General features: G+C 46.9%; 1 protein-coding gene across 3 annotated transcripts in view; it reads left to right on the top strand.

Annotated features, from left to right (window-relative positions):
• Positions 1–3,463: 3,463 nt before the first annotated feature.
• TMEM201 (transmembrane protein 201) overlaps positions 3,464–23,833 on the top strand; it is a 29,120-nt gene continuing 8,750 nt past the window's right edge. The window contains exons 1-6 of one of the 3 annotated variants that reach the window (XM_051786589.1): positions 3,464–3,581; positions 9,398–9,521; positions 10,408–10,602; positions 12,364–12,540; positions 13,128–13,519; positions 13,955–14,158. In XM_051786589.1, coding sequence (XP_051642549.1) covers positions 3,508–3,581; positions 9,398–9,521; positions 10,408–10,602; positions 12,364–12,540; positions 13,128–13,519; positions 13,955–14,158 — 1,166 coding nt within the window. In that variant the 5' untranslated portion in view covers positions 3,464–3,507. Of the gene's footprint in view, positions 3,582–5,924; positions 5,941–9,397; positions 9,522–10,407; positions 10,603–12,363; positions 12,541–13,127; positions 13,520–13,954; positions 14,159–23,833 lie in introns of those variants that run through there. The other 2 variants (XM_051786590.1, XM_051786591.1) reach the window with 2 other exon arrangements.

Raw genomic sequence — 23,833 nt, 5'->3', positions numbered from 1 at the left:
GTCAGGGGTCTAGAGAGTAGAAGAGAAGATAAGCTATGTCCTAAATACTATAAATACAGTTGTGGATTCTACTTTACAATATGATACTCAGGAATAAGTCTCTCTTGACTTCATATCCTTGTAGAGCAGTGCTTCTGATGGGAATGAGATACTGTGTTATCTTGTGGACACATCACTGCAGTTAACACCAAAAAAATCCCCAGTCTATGTAAATAGTTCCTTCATGCTATTAGTTGATTTCTTGCTGAAGGCAATAAGGATTCATCAGCTTAGTGCAGCCTTCTGAAGAGTTCTCACATTTCATATAGCTGTGATGTCTGCCTTCCCCTTCACAAAAACAGTATCAACAGTTCTCACGATACAATTCTTACCTTTCACTTAAAAATCAAATATCCTGCATACCTGAGATTAGTTCTTCATAAAAAATATAATATGGTTTCAATTTTAATAATCTTCACCACTTGCAGCAGTACCTTGTAATTCACGTGTAGTATATGAAATACTGTTACTGATAGTGTTTTAGAACTCAAAAGTGTAGATTTGTGTTTTGCTTTGGCCATACTATGCTCTTCATTAGTGTCATTTGCCTTGGCAGCTGAGACAAACCCTGCAGCATTTGAGCCCAGCTTCAGCCTTCCCTGGTGACCTGAACCATGAGCTCCTCGTGATCTGAGCAGGAGCTGAGTTCTTGAGCATAAAGTGTTTATGGACATCTTTGGCTTCAGGGACCCCGCTCACAGCAGAGATGGTGGTGTGCAGGCTTGGAAGGAGCATGGGAAGCATTGAGAAACAGCCTGGTAGTGAGCAGGGCTGTCTTTGATCAGGTAAAGTTTCCAGGCTGGTGTTGTGCTGCAGAAAAAGAAAGGGCTGATAACTGGATTCAGATCCCGTTTGTTCACACCAGACCCCAGCTGATGACTGGTACTCGAGGTCATGTTTGACATCAGTGTGATGTAGGAGCTTACAGCAAAGACAGCAGACGGTGTGTATACCTCATTGTGAGGCAAAAATAACTGATTTCTGTTAATGTCTTACTGAACAAAACTGATCACGTTCCTCTTAAGCTAAAACAGGAAACAGCTGAGTAAAAATTGACATGGGTTTTTTATGGAGACGATGAGCAGCAAAAGCTTCACTCGCTGTATAGGAGGCAAAACTGTCAAACAGTGCTGATGCTATTTTTGAGAACTGGGACACTTGTGCTGCTACTCTGAAACATTTTCTGAGATTTGCTTTCCTAAATTAGCATTCCTCTGTACGTACAGTGCTCTAGTTCACTTCTAAAATGTTAGTCAAATGTGTAGACTGCTGGTGTCTTCTGAGAATGAGGGGAGGGAACTCCAGCCCTTTGGAGGAGTCTGGGCCTTGGTAAGAGAGAAAGCAAGAGAAAGTGAACAGTTTTTTGTTCTGCCTAAATCTGATGGAAAATCAGGAATTCTGTGGGATTTTTGTTCCTGTTCTTTAAGCTTTGTTACAAATCCTGACAGAATTAGTCTTAATTTGATAGAGGGTTAATAAGCTATATTGGGAACTAATAGAGTTTCTGAATTAACATAATTAAATCCTTTTTCCTTCCTCTCTCTAATAGAATTTTTAAAATTCACTGGCCCTTGATTCCTTAAACCCTATAAAGAGTTACCATTTTTAGGTGACACTCTGTGAGCAATCCCATTGATGTCACTGAGTATGGAATAAGCCTATTACCAGAGGAAAGAATTTGAAGTAGCTTTTACCAAAACGATACCTGAATTTAAAAATAACCAACCTTTCTCTGCTTGTGAAAGTCAAACTAAAAGCATTTTTCACTCTTCATTCCTCTTCTCCAGCTTCCACAGAAAGTCATTTTCATGGAAGACAGGTAAAGGCTTCACTAATAGACCCTTTGTAGTTTAATTATCAGTAAGGTGATGAAACTACAGTCCTATCTGAAGTCACCACTGTGACTCCATTAACTTTACCAGGACTGAACCCGTTCCCATTCATATATTAACAGTTAAATTGAAGTTACAAACACACTGTTGCTGCAATTGTATGAGCTGCTCTTGTTGGTTAATTTAGTTTTGGAAGCATTTTTGAGGCATTTGAAGATTTGTCAAAGTCCTTACGCTGTAAGACTTACTGCCTCCCTTTAGGTATCGTGATATCCCTCAAAATACCTGCATTTGCTGAGAATTGGCATCCATGCTTGAATTGTGATTGTGCCCCTCACTGTGATTTATAGTGGTTTTGCACAAGTTCCTCATTAGCTCCTTTAAGGAGGAAACTTTCAAACAATGCATCTCTGGCTGGACTGGTGCTACAGAGAGTTGATAGGAAGGGAGGGACCTCTGAAGAAAAAATAACCAGGTCTCCAGAAGTCCTAGAGGACCTCAAAGGTCTTCATGTGCCAAGTAACAGGGTGGGTTGTTCCTCCTATCCCTATCACTTGGGCTCATAAAACAATCCTTAAGTGACTGTGCTAAACAGTGGAAGAGAGATGGAAAAATTACATCCCTTTTACGTTTGTCAAGATGAAATATTCACTGTTACTCCACAGAATTCATTACCGTGGTTAAATCTGGGGAGAGAGAAATGGAACAGTGAAGAGAGCCCAACCATAGCTGAGACAAGCTTAAAAGCACAGCTTACTTCCAGCACAAATATTTGGGAAGAGCTTTTCCATTTGTGCCTTTTTTAATGGTGTTAAACATGATGTTTGAAGCCTTTTTCCCCCTTCAGAGCTGGGACCTGTGAAGGGCCTTGAGGGGAAGGTGTGGGTGGAGCGGCTGAGGGGACTGAGAGGAGACCTCATTGCAGGTACAACTTCCTTGTGAGGGGAAATGGAGGGGCAGGTGCTGATGTCTGTGGGGATCAGTGACAGGACCCAGGGAGCAGCTGGAGCTGTGCCAGGGCAGGTTTAGGTTGGATTCCAGGAAAAGGTTCTTCCCCCAGAGGGTGGTTGGCACTGCCCAGGCTCCCCAGGGCAGTGGGCACGGCCCCAAGGCTCCCAGAGCTCGAGGGTTTGGACAACGCTCTGAGGGACAGGGTGGGATTGTTGGGGTGTCTGTGCAGGGCCGGGAGTGGGACTGGATGATCTTTGTGTGTCCCTTCCAGCCCGGGATGTTCTGTGCCTGTGCAGCGCGGCCGCCCTTCACCGGGACGCCCGGCCTGTCCGTCTCTAACGCGGGAAGCGCCGCGTCTAAATTTAGTCAAGCCAACGACTCCCCCCCCACCACCACCCCGCGCGGCGGGCCCCGGGCCAGGCACGGCGGGGGCCAGGCACGACCTCCCCTCGCCGCCAGCCCCCGCACGGGGCCCGGGCAGCGCCGGGGGGCCCGCGGGGCCGCCCCCGCCGCCACGATCTCGGCCTTTTTTCGGCGGCGCTGACTCACGGCGGCCCCGCCGCACGACTCCGGCCTTTCCGTGAGTCACGCGCCGCCCCCGCCGCCGAGCGAGGGGCGGGACGGGGGGGCGGCCCCGCCGCGTACAAAGCGCCGCCGCCGCCGCCGGGTCGGGGCCGGGGCCGGCATGGAGGGAGCCGGGCTGGGCGCCACCGTGTGCGCCGCGGCCGCGGGGCTGCTGCTCTACCGCTTCGCGCGGAGGTACGGCCGGCAGGGAGGAGGAGGAGGAGGAGGAGGGAGGGTGCGGGAAGGGAAGGAGGGAATGAAGGGAGGGAGGGACATGGCGGGGTGTGCGGCCCGCGGCGGCGGGAAGGCGCCACGCGGGGCCCGGTGCCCGGCTGTGGGGACACCGCGGCTGTGGGGACGCCGCGGGTGCGCCCGGCCAGGGTCTGGGTCCGTCCCCGAGGAGGGTGCTGAGGGAAAGGCCCCCCGCGTTGTCAGGGTGTGGGTGAATGGCCGGATCTGCCCTTCCGTGTCCCCCGGAATGGCTTTTGTGTGTGCCGGGCTGAGCATCCAGGACGCGCCGCGGTGGGAGCGGTGAGTACCGCGGGTCGCTGCCCTCACGCCGCCGGGGACACGGGCTCCCGGCGATCGGGGGCTCCCCCTTTTTTTCTGAAGTGTTTGGGGCAGGGAAAGAGAAAATCCTGCTTGCTGTCGTGGTTGGTGAGGGGTGAAGGCAGGATTGCAGGACTGTAAAATAACAGCGCCCTTAGCACTCTGGAGGGGGGGGGTCCGTAGAAGTCAAAATGATTGATTAGAGAGCAAAATTCTTTGGTTACTTGGTTTCTTGATTGCACAGAACGTTCCTGACTTTAGGACAAATGAAAAGCATCAGGAGAGATGTGAGGATGCAGGGACAGAGGCTCCCAGGGGTCGGGGTCCCCCCCATTTTTTTCTGACGTGTTTGAGGCAGGGAAAGAGAAAATCCTGCTTGTTGTGCTGGTTGATGAGGGGCGAAGGCAGGATTTCGTGGGGAACAGGGCTGTAAAATCACAGCACACTTAGCACGGTGCTAGAACTTCGGGGGGATTCCATAGAAGTCAAAATTATTGATTAGGGAGCAAAATTCTTTGATTATTTGGTTTCTTGATTGCACAGGACGTTCCTGACTTTTGGACAAATTCAGACCAGTTGGAAAGCAGGCTTGAAAAGCATCAGGAGAGATGTCAGGATGCAGATCTCATAAAAAGGAGCAAAGCTTTAATTTGACAGATTCTGATCTAGTATAGCATGACAGGAGTGCAGGGATGTATGGAATACGAGGCACTTTAGTCTTTATAGCAACAGACAGCTATCAGCTCATCTACTGAGTGCTTCTCTTGGAGAAAAGGCAGCCCCGAGGGCTCCCTGTGTTAAGGTTCACTTCAAGTTTATGCTTAGCAGTAGAAGCATATTTCTACATTCACAATATCATGCTTAAGGTTTGCTCTAAAGCCTTTGCTCTTTGTGGAACCATATAAATGATCAGTGGTACATTAGCCCATATACAAGACTTGGCATTTCTGTGACATATTTAGGGTAGCCAAGAAATCCTGGTGGCCTGAAGCAATCCCAGTGAAGCAGGCAGTGTTTCTTTGACCCAGTTGAGGCTAACATGCCTTTTGAGGGAGGAGATTGGATTTGTTTTGCTCAAGTTCATCAAAAGGTCTCTGGAATGGAAAGCATTTCTTCCCAAGTCCTTGAAGACTGCTGGTAAATTCTGTCAGGAGGTGACCTTGATAATTCTTTGGGGGTATGTGTTTGTGTTTCTTAGTAATGTTCTGATGTTACCAGATTTCTTACTCTGTCTCAGAAATTAATCTTCCATAGTCATCAAGGAGGACAGCTTTTTAAGGGACACAGACACGATGTCAAACACAAATATGATGCTACCTTTGCTTTTTGAATCAAGGAATTAAAAGATTTGATGTCCACATGTACAATGTACAGGAACTCCTTAATCCGTGTGAGTTTGGGTCAGATGGAAAAACTCTGGTATGTTTTGTGGTCTTTCTTTGGGATCACAGCCTGGCTGCCTGTTTGTTGGTTGGGGTGCTGAGTTCAGACCAGCAGCTGTAGCCACACTTCATTGGGAAGCTTGTCACAGGTACTGCAGTGGCAAAAAGAGGCACCTTTCCTGGAGCATCCTGTCCTGGGGCCAGTGTTCTCCAGAGTGTTCAAAGTTGCTGAAGCTGCAGTTTCACAGTTCTGACAGCCCTTGAGGGGGATGAGCCCAGAGAGTGGTTACAACTGTGGGTCTGTGTCCCTGCCTAGGTCCACTGGGCACCTTATTCCCTCTTAAGAGGACACTAAGTCTGGCTTTTATGAGAGGAGAGGGTGCATTGTAACCTCTGACACTGTACTGGAAATCTGATCTTGTGGCTCAATCTTCAACCCTGTCCACAACTGGTACGTGTGAGCAGATGTGTCTGTGACAGCATTCGCCTGCTGGACTTCAGATAGATGTGTTTTTCTTGCCCTGGAAAATGGGCTTTAGCACTGGGTCTGCACTGACAGACCCCTTTATTGGCAGGTGATGGACATGGGCACCACCTGGAACTACCCAGGAGCTTCCCTGATGGTGAGTTGGACTGTGCCATGGCTTGGGCTGTACCTGGGGCTGATCTGTGCAAATCAGCTCCTTTTCCTAGTGTGTCTTTCCTTCAGATTTGCTGGCATAGCCCTTTGTATAATTGCTTTGTAATCCAGTTGTGCCAGAATGAAGAGTGCTGCTTTAAATACTTTTAATGGAGAATTGGGTTTTTCTTCTAATCCTTGGGAGAGGATGAGGATAACCCCCTGAAGAACTGCATATCCATATTTCTTTTAAATATGGAAAACCAAACATCTTCATTTTCTGACCTAGTAGTAAAGGGAGGGAGGGGGAATAGATGTAAATATTTATAAATAAATATATAAATATTTATAGATCCAGTGTATTATTATCAGCACTTTTCAGGCAGACTGTTCTGGCAATTCATTAAAAGTGTGGCCTTGAATATGTGTATAAATGAGGAATAGTGAAGAGTGCTGGGAGTTGGAAGGAACCTAAGGTCCTCTTATGTTACAGGACAGACACAAAGTAGTTGCTAAACAGTGTCAACAGGACTTGCAGAGCTGCAACCTGATTTTTGTGAGCAAAATGAAGTCATCTGATGGCCCCTCACAAAGAAACATTTTGTGTTATATGAGGGCTGTCAGACATTTAGGTGTTGATCCCCTAAATGTGTTTACTGCAGGTATTTTCCCCTCACTGTTGTCTTAAGCAAATATCTTCTACCTGCAGAATAATTTATCCAAGCCTGGGAATCTTCTCGAGCTTGTTTGTGCGTGCAGGTTCCACATGGAGTTAGCACAGCAGGTGAGCTGAGAGTGGAATCCCCCTGTGCTGTCAGTAATTGTCACCTCTTGCTGCTCAGGTTTTCTTGTGCAGGGAGGTTCTGTGTCCCAGTGAAGCTGGTTGGAGTTAGTGCAGTGGTACATTTAAACTCCTCAGGGATGATTTGCCTGGTGTTTTGCAAGGGATTGAGCACATTGTAAGTGCTCGGTTTTGCATTGTGTCTCATCCCAGGGTGTGACTTCAGAAGCAGTGTGTGCTGTAGCTTATTGCCTTCAACTGCTGCCTGAATTCAGTCAAGGCAAATATCGCTCCAAACTCATTAAATCTGTATTTGAGAGTCTTTCCAAATGCAGTACTTGTTTTTTGCTTTTTAAGTCCTGCCCAATTACTAGAAAACTAGTACCCCACCTACATGTTCTTGCCTAAAATGACCTTTTTTCCCCCTTGTTCTTCTTTTTGCATCCAGCAGATTGGAACTTGGGGTTTTTGCACCTATTTCTATGGCAACAGATCATAGGTTCACAAAAGGAAGGATTATTGCCTCTTATCCTAAATAATCCAGGACTTAGCCATTTCTTTTGCATACATTGTGAGAATGAAGGGCTGCTGTTTAATCCTCGGTAGCAGTTCCTCAGCCTCAAGAACTAGAAGTGGAATCCTGTTTGGAAAATGATGGGAAAGTCTGGAGTATACTTGGTCTCTTATATCAGAAAGTTCTTGGAGAGGGTTTGGCATTGATTCTTTTTTTGCTGAAAATCAATGCTTCCACCTCCTCTGTCATGTCATGGAAGACGCTGAGGGTGGGTAGGGGCTGAAGTGTGGTGTGTCTTATTTCCATGGATGCCAGAGGATGGGGAACAGCAGTATGGGGGTGGGATTGTGGCATGTTCCACAGCACCTGGGACTTGTGCAATAACCTCCCTCAGTGGGTGGAGTTCAGGCTGTGCTTGCTGTGAAGTCTGTGCTCGAGGAGCACTAGGATTTGTATTTTCATGGTTAAAGAAGCCTGCATGTTATACTTGTGCCCCTGTGATAGTGAGATGAAACCAGTACCAACAGGTGTTGCTGTCCATCCTTCACATGGCTGTTTTGACAAGTGGTTTTCTTGGCATTTGGACAGTGGGAGCTCATGGATAAGTCAGACTAATGACCTAGATTTGTCTGCTTTAAACTTTTTTCTTTTTTTGCCTGTTAGTTTCAGGAGTGGTATTTTTAACTCGCATCAGTTACTGTTTTGAGCCCCCTTGGCAGTGAAGAAAGTTGAGCAAGGAATATTCATTTTAGGAGGGGTGTGGGTGTTTGCATCTATTTTGGGGTGAGAATCTGTCACCCAAGTAGCTCCAGCTATTTTCTTTCAGCATCTGGCAGGGAATCCTCAATGCACGCTGGAGTTTCAGTGCTTCATTGCAAGCACTGTTAGTACCTAGACTGGAAGGCCAGGCATTGCCTGAGGGTTGGGTATTCTATGAACCAAGTTTCAAAGCACTGTCTGTGGAAATGAGAGGGAGGAAGAATGTTAATTGTAGGCAACCAGCTACAGAGGTGATGGCTGAGAGAGAGGGGAAGACCCAGCTGCCTGTTTGGTCGCAGGGTGCCAGACAACACTTCTGCAGGATTCAGAGGGTGTTTCACTATGGAATTTTGTAGCAGCAGAGACCATTTCCTAGAGCAGGAAGAAGAGAAGTTGCTCTCAATTTGGGAGCATTTGGATTCCTGTTAGTTGCTTCCCAGGCCCTCCATGAGCCCCCTGCTCCGTTGCTTTCTCTGCCGCTGCAGTGGAGCCACACAGATTAATGCCTTGGTGGAGCTGGGCTGGTGGCAGCTGGGTCCATCTGTCTGCATAGCTGCCATAGCCAGTCCCTGAGCAGCTGCCCTCCCTTGGAAGTGGGACTGGGGCTGGTTCTGATAAACCCAGACAGCTGGGCTGTGCTGCCTTGACCTGCCAGGTTGCTCCTCGTGGAGATTGCACCGAGTTCTGAGACAAATGCAGACCTTCTTTAGCAGGCAGGCCCAGGGCTTGGGCCACTGGAACTCTTTGCTCAAACATCTGTCACAACCTGTGGTCAGTCACAGCTGTTTGTATTGGCTGTTGTTTTAACAGGATTGCTTTAAGAAACAAGGGGCTCATGGATCAAGGTCATTAGTCTTTATCCCTTCCGTTCTCAGGGAAGATGTGTTGTTTCCTCAGTTCTTTATGTATCTAAAGCTGTGAAGAAACAGCTGTTAACAGTGCCTGAGCCTTGGGATAATGTGATAACTCTTGCCCTTGAAAAATTTTCTGTCAAAATAGATAGAACTGTAACTGTGAGCCCCTTTCCTGGGTTTCTGAGCACCATCATAGGCAACTCTTGTGGATCGTAACTTCCTTTTCCTGGGATTCTATGTATTAAACATCAACTCTACAGCACCCTTCTCATATAATAACACTGCTGATTACAGAGAGGATTTGCACCCCCAAATGTGCCCCTGAAAAACAGGGAAGTTGATAATTCAGCATGTTCATGGTATTAGTACAGAATTAATTTCTACTTTAACAACCCACCTTTTCATTGCCAGAGCGACTACTCTGAGTCGTATCACGGAATGGGAAGACTGATTGTTTTTCCAGCCCCTCTTGCCTTTCCCTGTTTGAAAGCCTGTGCTTTCCTGTCCACCAGCTGAGTTAAGTGTTCGTGCCTGACACGTTTCCTCCCCCCAGCAGGAAGAAGCCCACCCACGTGACGGTGAACTGCTGGTTCTGCAACCAGGACACGGTGGTGCCGTACGGGAACCGCAACTGCTGGGACTGCCCCAACTGCGAGCAGTACAACGGCTTCCAGGAGGTACTGGGATGGGCTGGGAAGGTGGGACGGGGCTTTGGGAAATCCCTGCTCCTCCTCTGAGGTGGTGCAGGCCCAGTGCACGTGAATGTCCAGTGGTGTGACAGCTGTGCTGAGCACTGGTGAGCTCAGCAGCCCCTCACTTGGTCAGCTTTGAGAAGGAATCCGCTGTAGTGGGACGTGCTGGCTGTGATAATGAAGACAAATTTTCCTCCCTTTCTTTAAAGGGCAAAAGCAGCCTTGACATCTCTCTTAAGAATATTTTTTTAAGTATATGAAACAGTGTAAAAATCCCTGTGCTAGGTGTGATAAAAAGGCTTTAATATAAACATTGCATGCAATTCCACCATTCTGGGTGATTTCTACTCCTTTCTACTGGAGGAAGATGGAAAAATAAAACCTCTGGTTTTTAATGATGCAATCAGGTTGTCTTTATTAATAGCCAACAACAGTAAAAGAGTTTAAAATCGTGTCAGAATAGATTTTAGGTGTCGGCACTATATTAAACTATTAGCAATATTGATTAAATAGTAATTAAATTATTAATAATTTAATATTATCAACAATAAATATAGCAGATAATATATAATATATTAACAGTAATTAGAAATATATTAAAATATTATTATTCTCTGGGTTTGTATTCTGTTAAATAGCAAAACCTGTCTTAAGCCAGAATCCAGCACAGCCAGCTGCCTGCAATAGGTGTGTGGAACAGTAGAGGTGGGCAGAAGATTTGAAGCATTTTGTCTCTTTTTTTTTTTGCTTATTTACTTTGTTACATAGGTGAATGCATGTAGAGCTCCTGACAGAGCTTAGGGAATCTTATTACCAACCTAGTTTTGATTTTATGATCTAATGTCTGCTTCCCCTCCTGCTTTTTTGTCAGAATGGAGACTACAACAAGCCCATCCCTGCCCAGTACATGGAGCACCTTAACCACGTTGTGTCGGGCGGCACAACCTTCTGTGATCCCACCAAACCACAGCAGTGGGTGAGCAGCCAAATTCTGCTCTGCAAGAAGTGCAACAACCATCAAACCATGAAAATCAAACAGCTGGCTTCATTCTCACCAAGGGAGGAGGTGAGTGTTTGACCGAGGCATTCCCGTGCGTGGCTCTGCTATTCCTGCTCGATTTAATTCATCCTACAGCCTTGTAAGCAGGAGGCAGGAGAGAGAGCAGTTTTTCAGTGTACTGTGGAATGATGCTCCAATAGTCTTCAGAAGCATTATGTGGCACTCCAGTGCAGAGGAGGTTACTGATTAGTGCTGCACATTTACCTAATTCTTCTCCAAAGCCAGAATGTAATGCCCTGTTCTAGATGAGCGCTGGGAGTTGAAGCTCGAGCCCAAAACATTGCTGAGATCAGCTTACAGCTCCAGTGCTTCCCATGGCCAAGCTTGCAGGATTTGGCAGGCACAGCTGCCCACTGGATACCTTGAAGCCTTAACAGATTCTGTTTTTCCTGGGGCCCTGCCTGTGCTGCTCTGCATTATTAGTGCAGTGGGAGAGGAATCCTGTGCAGCCACATAATTTCCCTGGTCAGGCATCTGTGCCTAGGAGGGCAAAGGGAATTTTACAGTTACAGCAACAGGATTTCCTGCTGAGCAACTTCTTGGCTTTCCCACTACTTAATATGCATGGAGGATGGAATAATGGGGTTTTTCCTTCACAGTTTTATGCCTCCCCAACGTTTCACACAGAGAATTTAGTGCTGCACTCCTTAGCTTTCGACCATTGTCAACAAGCCTTGGGGTTAGACTGTGCTGTAGTGGGATGTGTTCATCCTCTGGTTTTGCCTAATCCAGTCTGCTTTGTGTAATTGTAATGAGTTTGATCAGGATGACTCCCAGAGAACAGCTTTAAATTTGATCATGCTTAATGAGAGTATCTTCAGCTGGTGCCCTTTTCTCAGCTTTATTTCTAGTCCCTGCCTCTTGCCAGACCTATGCAGTTCCTCAGAGCACTGCCTCTGGCCTCTTTTTAGGCATTCAGTGACCTGCAATGTCTTTGCCAGCTGAGAAGCACGGGACTGTGTTATCCAGCATGGTCGGATAAGTGTGTCAGTGGCAGCAGTGGCCTCTTGCAGCATTGCTGGCCTGTTCCAGTGAGGGATGACCCTGCTGCTCCTGGTCTCTGCCATGGGATTCCTTCTTGGTTCCAAAAGATGGAGCCTATGGAACTGCTGGAGCAAACTCTTGGGGAGCCTCAATGCACCATCCTGCTTCCAAAGAAGCTGCATGCTTTCAGCTGACACTTTTGGTGCAAGGATCTTGGAGTTAGAAGAGCCCTAGGAGCTTCTGTGATAAGTGATGTGTCCGCTGCAGTGACACTGAAAAACCTACTTACTGACTGTTTTTACCAGTGTTATTAATGATTTGTGGAGCTCATCTCAGTAAGGCCTCCAAACAGGGACAGCCTTCAAGTTTGGGGCTGATTTTTGAAAGGAACTTATCTCTTTCTCCAACACAGTGGAGTGAAGGGGCAACAGGTATTTTGTGTCCCCTCATTTGAGGAGGGGAAGAGCAGTTTTAGTTTCTTGTCTCACCTCCTGTGTTGAGTTCATAAGGTCTCAACAAAGACGGCAAAATAGGACCACAGAAATTCAGCATCCTGGAATTGGGCCACAGCAGCCTTCTGCAAGGCTTTTTTCATCTCTTCTGGGACATGGAGGCTGGGTCAGCTGTATGTGAAGCTGGTTGCATGCCTGGCCTTCAGCTTGGCTCCTCTGGGGGCTGTTCCGTGACCGGAGTCACGCTTTGTCTGCCTGCCAGCAGCAAATATGATAACAGGTGAGGGACCTGCAGTGCTCACCTACGTTTCCTCTCCTGTTCTCTCACCAGGGCAAGTATGATGAGGAGATTGAGGTGTACAAGCACCACCTGGAGCAGACCTACAAGCTGTGCCGCCCGTGCCAGGCTGCTGTGGAGTATTACATCAAACACCAGAACCGGCAGCTCCGCGCGCTGCTGCTCAGCCACCACTTCAAACGCCGCGAGACAGACAAGGCCTACGCCCAGGTGAGGGGGCTCAGGAGGAAAGGCAGAGAACTTGATCTCACTGCACCTGGGTTTGCTGCTGGGAAAGGGAGGCAGCAGCCTTGGGGCTCCCTAAACCCGGGAGCTGCTTCTGTACCAGCAGTTTAGACGAGTACAGCGTAGCTACTGCAGGTGCTCCTGATGTTAGTTTGAGGTTTTCCTCCTGCTGGTGTCATTCAGGGCAGTTGCCAGAAGGCAAGTCTAATGTAATAATAACAGAGTGGAAGGAAAATTATGGGACAGGCAGAGAAGGGGAGGTAGGGAAGGCAATTTATGGCTGCAGTGCAAGAAACTACAGAGTACAAGGGGAAAAAATTAAAAAAGAACAATGGGAAGTAAATTATGACATTCTCCCTGCCTGACCTTGGTTTCTGCTCATAGCTCTGCAATTGCTCCCTGCTAGTCTACAACATCCCATATGGTGTCAGCCCAGTACAGAGACTTAGAAGGACCTGAGCAAAACAGTCCAGTAAACCATACAGTCTGGAAGTGTTTCTTAAAGCACCATTTCAAAACCTTCCTGCAGTTCCTTCAGGCTTCTGACAAGGTGTTTCTCCCTTCTTCTGCAGAATTTATGTTCATCCTCCTCTTCTGCTTCCATAACCACACCAGCTCAGGTGGTACTCCTGCGCTTCCTGGCCTTCCTCAGCTGCGCGTTCCTGGTCCTGATGGCCTTGTACGGGTCAGGCAACCCCTTCTCCCTCAGCACAGCAGTCCCTGCTCCCGTTCCCTCTGGCCCAGCGTCCCTTCAGAACAGGACTGGCTCAGCCTCCCATGCAGACGTGGGCAATGACACCTGGGTGAGGGTGGCAGGATGGAGGGAGCTGCTCCAGCTGCTCCCGGAGCACGTGGTGGAGAACCTGAGCGCCGTGTGGGCTTACGGGAAGAATCACCAGATGGCCGTGGCTGTGCTGGGGCTGTTCACCTGCCTGCTGGCCATGTTCCTGGCTGGGAGGATCAGGTGAGTGTGCACTTGGCTCCTGGTTCACTTCAAGGAAAACTATATTATATTGGAGGTCTTTGGTCCAGTCTCGACTCGGTGATCTAGGGATAAACATCTGCCAGAATGGCACACGTAGCACTGGGTGACACAGCTCTTTGCCAGCAGGCTGGGTGGAGACAGCAGAGCTTGCTTTGGATCTGTGCCTTGGTTCATTCAATTTAAGCTTGAATTACTGTGAATGAAGAGTTCCCTGTGCAGCTCTGGTAGAAAATGGAGCTGCTCTACTCAGGTTCTTACACAGCAATGGGCAGGGCTGCACCTAGTCAGAGGCAGTACATAACCTGCTCAATCCATACCCTTCCCTCCTCTTCCCCACCTTCCCTCTCCCTCCTCAGCACCGAGGGAGTTGGCTGGTGTTCAAACTCTCGTTTTGGTTTTTTCTTTTCGTCGCAGACTCCGGAGAATCGACGCGTTTGCCTCGGTGCTGTGGTTCGTGGTGATGAGCCTGCACGTGGCTGAGAGGTACCTGAAGATGGAAACCCCCAGCTGGCTGGACACGGCCAAGTTTGGCACCACGTCCCTGTGCTGCCTGGTGGGATTCACCGCGGCCGTGGCCACGCGGAAGTCGACGGGCCAGCGGAGATACCGGCCCCGAAGGTCAGAGCCAGAGCAGTGACCCTGGGGGAAGGAGCAAAAAAAGCCTTGTGAACTCTTTGCGACTGGTGCTTCTCTCTCCTCTTTTTATTTTCCCTTCCTCTGTTTCCTTGTTTTGTTTTGGTTTTTTTTAAATCAGATAAGCAGTGAAGATCTCTTCTTCCTTTTTATATATATCTATATATATATATATTTTAATTTTTTTCCCATCCTTGCTTACCACTGTGCTAGCTGCTTGGAGCACTTCCACTGCTAGCCATGGAAGCCTCTCCTGCTGCCTCCATTCTCCCTTTCTCCTGCATCCTACATCAGCAGTGCAAATATCCAGCTTCCCCAAAGCCAGTTCTTCCAGCAGCTGCCCCACAAACTGCTCCGTGAATGCAACCTCCTCCCCCTTCTGCTCCTCCAGCCAAAGAGATTCTGGCTCCTCCTGTCCTCCCAGTTCTTCTCACTGCCTCTCCATCCTTAGCCACTCACAGAGGAACCCTCTGCCTTGATCCACCAATGGGGCCCAGGCCACCTTCACTTTTCTAATGGTGCTGGTCATTTTAACTTGGAACTGATGGGAACTTGCCTCTGGATTTGGAGCCCTCGTAACGTGTGCTGTGGTAACGCCCAGGCATGCGAGGAGGGGCCCACACGTAGCCCATAACCTGGTTCTTCTTGCCTTCCATAATGTAGCATCACTTACCTGCATGTTCTCTAGCTCTGCCCTTCTCCTGACTCCTGTTTTATATGGAGAAGTGTCCTTAAGTGCTGTTGACTGGAACTCCAATAATTTATTCAAAAGGGTGCTTTACAAGATCATGTAGCTCAGGGTGTCTGATTTAATACCTGAAAGTATTCAGCTGGTTGAGGCTAAATTTTCAGATCTACCAGTGGCTGTTGCTTTCAATGCCAGTTTTCTTTGGGTTTGATACCCACCCACCCACTCCCTGAGGAACATCTGTGTACAAGCACAAGTGGATAAAAATGCATGTGTTCCTTCACTCCTATAGAAGAAATATGTGATAACAACCTCATGCTGTGATACATGGTCAGCTGGCAGTGTTCATCACTACTTACTCAGGCAGTGTTTATTGCTGAGAACACAGATAGAAAGGATGTGCCAAAGGAAGGGGTGGGAGCTCTGCTGTGGGACTGCATGGCAACAGAGGTGGATTTTTGGGGTTAGTTGGAAGGGTTCTCTTTTGAAGTCTGGCATCGGTGCTGATGCTGTTGAAAAAAAGGGGTCTGGAAATTGTGATTTGTAGCTGAGTGCCTGGCAGTCCTCTGCTGAAAGCTGGGGTAACTGGGTGTTACTGTGTGGGGAGGGAGGAAGGAGCTTCCAGCTGCTTGGGTTTTTGTGGGATTGACTTGTTGGGGCCTCTTAGCATCAGCAGTCTGAATATCCTGCACTGTCATTTGCAAGACAGTCCACTGAGTTTCTCTGATGGATTTGGGTCTTCCAAGAGGAAATAGCACTGTTACAGAAGATCTGCTATTTTCTTCTGTTCCAAATAGCACAGTGGAACTTGCCACACTAACAGTCTGATATAAATTAATTGGATGTCGTGATCTTCCAGTGTATAAACTCTAAAATAATCAGAGTGGAGCTCTCACTGTGAAGTATCTGCAACTCCTGCTGAAACATTCAGACACTACTGGGTGCTGCAGATGCTGGTGAAACCAGAGAAGCTTTTTTTAAAGGAAACAAAAGCTTTCATAGCTTTTTTTAGTTACTACTCTTCCAACCTGTGATCGTTGTGAAAGCACAAAGGTGACACTGTGAGGTTCTTTAACAATAAGCCAGGCTGAGTGTGCCCTGGGAAGGTGCAGCTCCTGGCTGAAGGACTGTGTGCCTGTAACTTAGCAAGGGAAGGGGCCACACAAACCTGCTTCCCTTCTGGGCTCTCCTTTGGAACGTTTTTCCAGTGCCTTCAGACAAATATCCACCCCCAAGCTCACAGAACTCCTGTCTCCATTCTGGTGCTTGTGAATGATGGTGCTCTGAGGGTTGTTTACTTATTTACCCACTAAAGGAACCCAGCACCTGCAAAGTCTGGTTCCATCTTCCACCTTCCCATCACTTACCAATCCTGACCCAAAATGCTTGTCTTCCAGCTCACAGGTTGCTTCTTATTCTAGTCTCAGACTTTCAAAATTATGATAATAATAACCATTTTGTCCCATTTTCTGCAGGGGCACTTGATTGAATTTAGAGAGTTGTTTCAAAGTAAATACTACAGGAAGCCACATGACAGGGAGGAAAAGCCAGCAGAAGTGTGCTGGGTCAGACTTTCACAATCCCTCTGGTGCCTCTTTCCTACTCTCCCTTAGGAGATTTAATAGGAAACATTCCTTAAAAATCCAGTCTTTTTTCTCTGTACCTATCAACCTGTTGGAGCAGGAAGCAGTGTTAGGACAGGAAGTAATAAGCTCATGAAAGGATGGGAAATGGCAAAGGATAAAAGCCCTAAAAAAAGCCAAAAAGGGGGACAATTCGTGTGCTATCAACTGTTTACTCAGCACTCCTTTCAGTGCAGTGATCCCTGGAAAACTCCTCACTGCAGCAGCCCTTCCAACACCACTGTTCTGCAGCCCATCTGCTGTTCAAAATGGGGTGGGCAAAGCCACCTGATGAGATGGGCACTGGCACCAAATCCAGTGCCAGCTCTGCCATCCTCTGAAAAAGCTGCACAGAAAACCCAGGACACCCTGAGCTGTCATGGCCATTAAGTGAAATAAAGACACCAGACTTCTTTTTCCTTCCTCCCTTTTTCCTGCTTCAGGACTTCAAAATTTTCCTCCTAGAGTTAAACGTAGGAAAAGACTGATGTTCCTATTGAGCTGTGATTGTCTTCTGCACTTACTGCACAATTTGGAAGTTGGAAGTTCCTCTTGCTGCTCTCCTGTGAGGTGTGTCCCAGTGATGGGAGAAACCTCATGTTTGAAGGATATACTGAGGCTGCTGGCAGGAAGAGGGGCGTGGGGATGGCCATGGCAGTGTCAGGCCTGATTTCTGTCACCAATTATCCCTTTTTTTATAAGAATGAAATTAATCTGCCCAAATTTTCTTGCCCAGTAGCGAGGAATCTCTCAGTGGCAGCTTCTAAAGATGCTTGGCAGCCTCTTAGGATGCTTTGCTTCCAGGAGCTGAAAGTCAAGGCTCTGTTAAACTTCTCTGTGCCCTGTTTCACGTGCCCTCCTGTCTCCTGTTTTCCTCCCATCTCTTTAGGAGCACTTTGGGTTTTCTCCTTTAATTTAAACTTGCCCCATCTTTGAGCCCCCTGAGGTCAGGCACCTTTTCTGATATTTTTCTCTTCAGTGTTATGTTGTTTGACCATTCCTGTTCTTTTCTCTTATTCTCTTGTCTTTTTCCCTGTGCAGTGCTGGGATGGGATGGGGAGGATGCAACTAAATATTGGGAACAGGCAGTTGGCAGAACTGTGGGAAGGAGTGGGATTTACACTGTGAAGCCTGAATAGTCCTATTAAGGAATATATTTAGCTCTGTTTGCACAGCAAGTGCAGACCTACACTGAGTTTAAAATCTTTTAATCTGGGAGATATGTTAACTGCAATTGAATACAAGCAAGAAATCCATTTGTCTTCGCTTTATGCAGATTAATACCAGTGAAGTATATTTACAAGTTGCACTAATTTATATGTCAGAACATCAGAAAGCTACTTTGTTTTGTGGCCAAGCTGTACAACTGATCTCTGTGGTGCTTTGTTCATGATTTACTGAAGAACTTTTGGACTTGTAATTGGAAACATTTCATGGGTGAAACAAAATAACACATGTTGAAGTGGGGTTCAGTTTTAATGCCAAAGAAGCTTTTGTCTGTACTCAGGTGTCAGCTTATTTCCCCCCCTTCTTCGTGCCTCAGCATGTCTGTGCTGCTGCTTCCCAAAACACCAGAAAACCTCAGAGCCTCAAAACCAAACTTGCAGCAGTTGAATTTTTGGTCCTTTAGAGACTCTGATGCTGACAAGTCTCCTCTCTTTCTGCTTCTCTCACATGGTTGGTCTCTCATGCTTTTGCTGATGGATCTTTTAGGGGAAAGGGAAGAAAGGAGGAGAAGGGTGGGATTTTCCAGAGGTGTTCTGATTTATAAACTGTAGCATTCAAGTAGTACCAGTTGTGTCTCAGACAACAAGGCCTGTAGAAGATCAATTGTGAGTTTGCAGTATTTTACTCTGGACTGTTCCTGGGGAAAAAAAAAATTAGGTAAATCACTACTGCCTTTACTGAGCCTGTTCTTGCCATACCTGATTTAATGCCAAATAGACTGTTGTAGACACTGCCATGCTGTAGGTTCTGTATGGAAGGTGCTTTGCATTTTTCACCCGAGGTTCAATTAGGATGTAGCTCAGCAGTTGGATATATCACCTGACTGCATGATTGCTTCTCCCACAGTGGATCCAGCAGAAGGAAATGTGTGCTCCCAGCTCAGGTATTGTGGTGCAAGTCCATACCCTGAGCACAACCCTCCCATCCCTGTGCAACTGAGGTGCTATATTGTGTGACACACACACGGGGACACATTTCCTCCTGCTGGGTGGGACAAGAGCTAACAAAGGGCTGGTAGCTAATGAACACAGCTGGCACAAAAGCACCCAGGACCACTTGGTCAGTGCTTTGAGCTTCTGTTTTCCATTAGCTGGACTCTTTATTTCAGGCCAGAGAGGAACACTGTGGTAACCTGTGGTTACGAGATGCAGCTTTGAAGCCTGAGGGCTCTCCCAGCCATGCAGGCCAGAGCGTGCAAACATTTTAACAGTATTAGAGGGTTTTAGCCCAAAAGCCCCTAATTCAAGGTGCTGCTCTTTCACACTGGCCATATGCTGGTGTCTGGACCAGAGGATGGTACAGCAGAATGGAGCTGAGGGTTGTGTGTCACTTGAAATCAGATCTGCTCCATGCCCAAGTGCCTGACTGGCTCTCAGTGGTCATGGCTCATCTCCAACTCAAAATCTTGTACCCTGCCCAGCAGAGCCAGATTTATAAAGGGGCTGATGTGGGTTCTTTAAGTGCCTTTCCCTGGACAAGATCTGTGACAACACTGTGTTGCTTTGCTTCAGTGGAAGCCCCGAGGCTGCAGCGTGGGACAGCAGTGCCTGTGTGTGTGCCAGGCCAGGGCTTCTGTCCCTCATCTGCCCCCAGTGAGTGTGACAGGGCATAAGAGGACACTTGGGCTGCACTCTTAAATTTCTGAGCAGCTCTGCAGTCTCTAAGGGGGTTGAGGGAGAACCCAGAACTAGCAGCCAAATCAGCACCTCTGCTGCTGCTACTTCTGAAGCCCTCACTGACATCAGTGCATGCAAACTGACACCTTTGTAGCCCTTTACCCTTCAAAATACACTATATTTATATCTCATTTTTTCTATTAACTCCTCCTTTCCTGCACTTGTGCTGTGCATGCCCTAGTGAGCTGAGCTGGGGTGTGGCAAAGGGTGAGGACATGAGGGGAAGATAAAAACGGTGTAGTGGCGTTTGATTTTGGCTTGGTGAATATTCTTTAAGTACTCTGAAATTATGTGAAGCTTATAATCATGCTTAGATACTCTAGGAACTATGTATTGATGTACTGTGGACAAAGTATTTATGCTCTTATAAAAATTAATATAATTCATAGCCAGATGGTTGCTCCAGACTGACTCCACTCCTGAAAGCAGGGAGCTGTATTGTGTGGCTTTGCTTTGATTTTTAAAGAGATGCTTTTGAAAATGCATGCTGTCACATATAACCTGCCAGGTCATTCCAAGTGTGCTGTCACCTGTGAGTACACTTGGGGCCACTTTGAGCCGTGGCAGATGCTCTCCTGTGAGAGGGACAGTACTCAGTCCTGAAGTCATCCCCTGTAAAGCCTCATCTGGGACCAGAGGGATCGAGTGCACAGGCAGGAAGAGGTTCCCTGGACATTTTTGTCATGCCAGCAAGTCTGGATTTGTGTAGACACAGGACCTTTGTGCCACCTGTAGGAGGGAAGGCAAAATTGATGCCAAACATCTGTACTCTAGAAGGTGTTAGTGCAGGACCTGGCAGCTGGAGCATTTTCAGCTCCAATTCAACCCTCCTTTTTCATCCAAAGCAGGACAACATGTAGGAGAGAAGAATTCTTACTCTTGGCAGCTAAAGTTTCTAGCTCTCTTAAATCACATATCAAAATATTAATGTGTCTGAGACCTGTGCCCTTTTTAATCATTATTCTCCCTTCTCCCTGTGCCTGTTTTTTTATTCATATATTGCTCTTTACTCCTGATTCTTGACTGTAGGCACAGGTTGTGGCCCTGGCTGATGAGATGGAGCAGAGCAGAGCAGTGCCTGGTCAGGGCACAGCAATGTGGGGTAACAGGGAGCTGTTCTGCACCCCCAGTGCCTGGGAACAGGGTGCAGTTGTACCTGGAGAACTCACAGCTCAGTTGTGATGGCACATTAAGTCCAGAGTTAACATTTTATCCCCTGACTGCCCCTGGCAGGTGAACCTGGGCAAACACCACGAGCTGCCTGCCTGTGACTGCATCTTACCTTCCTCCTTCATGGACTGAATTCCCTGGCACAGGAGTGGGTCCATCCAGCCCTGTAGTCTGACCTGCCCCATGCCCTCCCATGTCTCTCTCTGTCCCAGGATGCAGCATCTCTGGTTAAAATGTGAATTAAATAGGCACACACGTAGGTGGTGTCTTTGGATAAGAGGGAGGTGTTGGGACAGAGGAGGGGAGGCTCTGCTGGCAGGAGGTGTCTCTTCAGGACCGTGTACAGTCCCATGCCGTGTAATACTCTTATTTAACCTTCTATTTATTTATTTTTGAAGTATCCGTGTAGCAGAGTTGTGCCCAACTGTCTAGTAACGCTGTGATCATTGTAAACACTAATTAAGATGCCCAATTTCTGATGTTCACAATATCAAGTTCTGAAATAAACGGCTTCCGGGCCCTGACTATTTCCACAAACTGTCTGACTCCAGAGCCTTTTTGTTACTTTTTTCACTGTTACCAGCCCCATTATTATCACATGCACAAGTGGCTTGGAGCAAAGGCACAGCTCTAGTGCTCCATTCCAAGGCTTGGGATGTGGTTGCTTCTTGCCTTGTGATCCTCTTGATCTCCTCACCTTTTTTTCATCTGCTTCTGAAAGAAGTTTTAGTTCAGCTGCCTAATTCTCAGTCATGAAGCACATTCCCAGGACAGCTTTTAGCAGCATCAAGCCCTCTTGACATGGCAGTGGCAAACACTAAGGAGAAAAGTGCAGGGAAAAGGAACAGGATTTTGCACACTTTGCAGGAATTTGTTCAGAACAGATCAATATTTAAGCCAGTTTTTAGTCAGCATTCAACCCTAAGGCCTTAATATGCTATGCTTAAAATTCTTCAGCTCCTCTTTGCTAACCAGAAAACTTCTTTTTCTGGATGGTGCAAGGCAAATGATTCCTCAGCTGCCCTGAGGATCTGACTGCACAACTTGGTGAGGTTGAGAAGTGGGGCTGTTGAGCAGCAGAGCCATTGGAAGACTGCTCCAAAACAGTTACAATCCCAGGATTGTGAGAGAGAGATTGTGGTTATGGGTGATAAATGACTGTAACATCTTCCAGCCCGTTGAATGAAAAACTGCTGCAGCAAGGAGCTGTGTAAAGTTGGGTCCTTTAGCCCAAAGACACAGAAGGTGCAAAGTTAGGACAAAAGGGCTGCATTGTTCAAGGGGATGCTCTGATTTGGCCCTTCCCAGCCATGGCACAGTGAGTGGTAGGTATCCCTCTTTCTCCTGTGATTCACATCATAGTCCTGAGCTGCACTTCCAGTCCCCTTTCCCACTCATTTTCCCTTACAAAGCTGAGATGGACACGTACATCTCTGTGTGTGTGTATGTGTGTTATGGGGCAGATGTGGATGTGGGAGTGCACTAAAGGGAAGCACAACACCCTTCCCAGGTCCTGGAACCTGAAGAGGTTGGGCAGTTTCTGCTGCAAGCCTGAGGAGTCCCTTGCTGCTGTTAGAGGCAAGTCCTGCTTCCAAGATGTTGTTCAACCTGATTAAGCTGGTCAGGATTGTTATGTCTGCCTCATATGAGCAGATAAGTGGTTTTATAAGATATTTTAAATTGTAATCTTAATTCTAGACTGCTTCTTCTGGACGTTTTAGCACAGCATGATATTGGTGCACCAGCTCTTTAATCTCTGAGACAGAATGGAAGGTCCATAAATCACCTCACAGCACAAGGCTGAGATATGTATATTCCTTCATGCTCTGATTTACTCCTGGCTTCCCTCTGACAGAAGAAAAGCCATGTTGCTGCTCTCATCTGTCTCATCTGTTTCCATCAGAAGTGAGATTAAGCCTCCAAATATTGCAGCCTAATTTTATTTCCATTTAAAAATATATGTTAGCTCTTCATCATGATTTCTCTGACAATTATACTACCTGTTTCTGACAAAACAAAACTCTTACAGGAGATCAGAGATCTGCTCCCTATTCTAGACTTTCTTTCTTGTATTTTCATTCCACTGTTAAAAACAGTACAAAATTGCCATACTTTCAGCACTGCAACCTTTGTGGAATACTCATTTGGATGGTTTGAGGACACAAGTGAGACTCCAAAGCTGACTCCTCGTTTCTGAGGTGATGTAGTCAACTGAACTGTACACATAGACTAAGATCAGTACGTGATTGCAAGGAGGAATAGAAAGCAGGTAAAAATAGGAGTAAGTTTTTAACAGATTGTTCAGCTCAGGTTGATTTTTTAAATTTTAAACCACTGCAAAGTTAGGTGATGAAATGGGGGTCGGAAATTAATTGCATAGTTTGTTTGCATATAGCAATTGAGTGTGGTAGTACTAACAGTGAAAACAATTAGAATACAAAGTCCTCTCATACAGTTATTTTACCAGGGAATAGAGGTCAGTTTATGTCTGTAGCACTCAAAAATCAATAACTGGTACAGGTATGTTTTGTCTGTTCTCTCTCCTCTTGTGTTCTCAGCCTGCTCGCTCTGTTCTGCAACTCCCACTCTTTCACTTGGAAAGAACCCATTGAAAACAACTCACAGACCTAGAAATACAATTGCCATTATTATTTCCAATTTAAATTCTTTCCAGGCCCTGTAACAGAGTTTTAGGCACTAGGAGCCAGACACTTCCTGGAGTGTGTGCTGCAGGGGCACGGCTCCCTGGAGCGGCTGTGCTAGTACATACTTGGGGCAGAGAAACTAAATGTAGTGGTTTAGGCCTCACTTTAGGATTTTCCCATCTGTAAAATGAGGGTAGTGAGTCTTTATTACCTGACAGAAGTATAAATAAAGGCAAATGTGTTAAGGAGGTCTGAATGTTGGTTTTAAAACAGAGCTCTTGTGCTGAAATCTTCGTCCAGGTAGCCACTAAAAATCCTTTTCTCTATGCTGACATCAGAGGTAAGATGTTAATTCTGCTTTCTAAGGACAAAAAAAATAGTACATAACTACTTGCTTCCCACAGCCATGACAGGTCTAAGCATGCAGTTGGCATGTGCACATAGCAGACATAAGATGTGCTCTGTGTACCTGGATTTTTTAAAGCATTCTGGTGTCTCTAGGTAATTTTCTCATCCAGGGAGAGATCCAAGGTACTGTGCCTATTTGCACCTGAGTTCCTAAACTGTTCCACCACCTTTTCCACCCTGTGCTGTGGGACAGGTCAGTGCACAATAATTTGAGTCAGGCTGAG

Source organism: Manacus candei, unplaced genomic scaffold (assembly GCF_025592945.1).
Source record: "Manacus candei isolate 608988 ecotype Guabito, Panama unplaced genomic scaffold, ASM2559294v1 h1tg000022l, whole genome shotgun sequence".
NCBI classification, from domain to species: domain Eukaryota; kingdom Metazoa; phylum Chordata; class Aves; order Passeriformes; family Pipridae; genus Manacus; species Manacus candei.
Note: the sequence above shows the minus strand (reverse complement) of the source record. Positions and strands in the feature narration are given on the sequence as shown.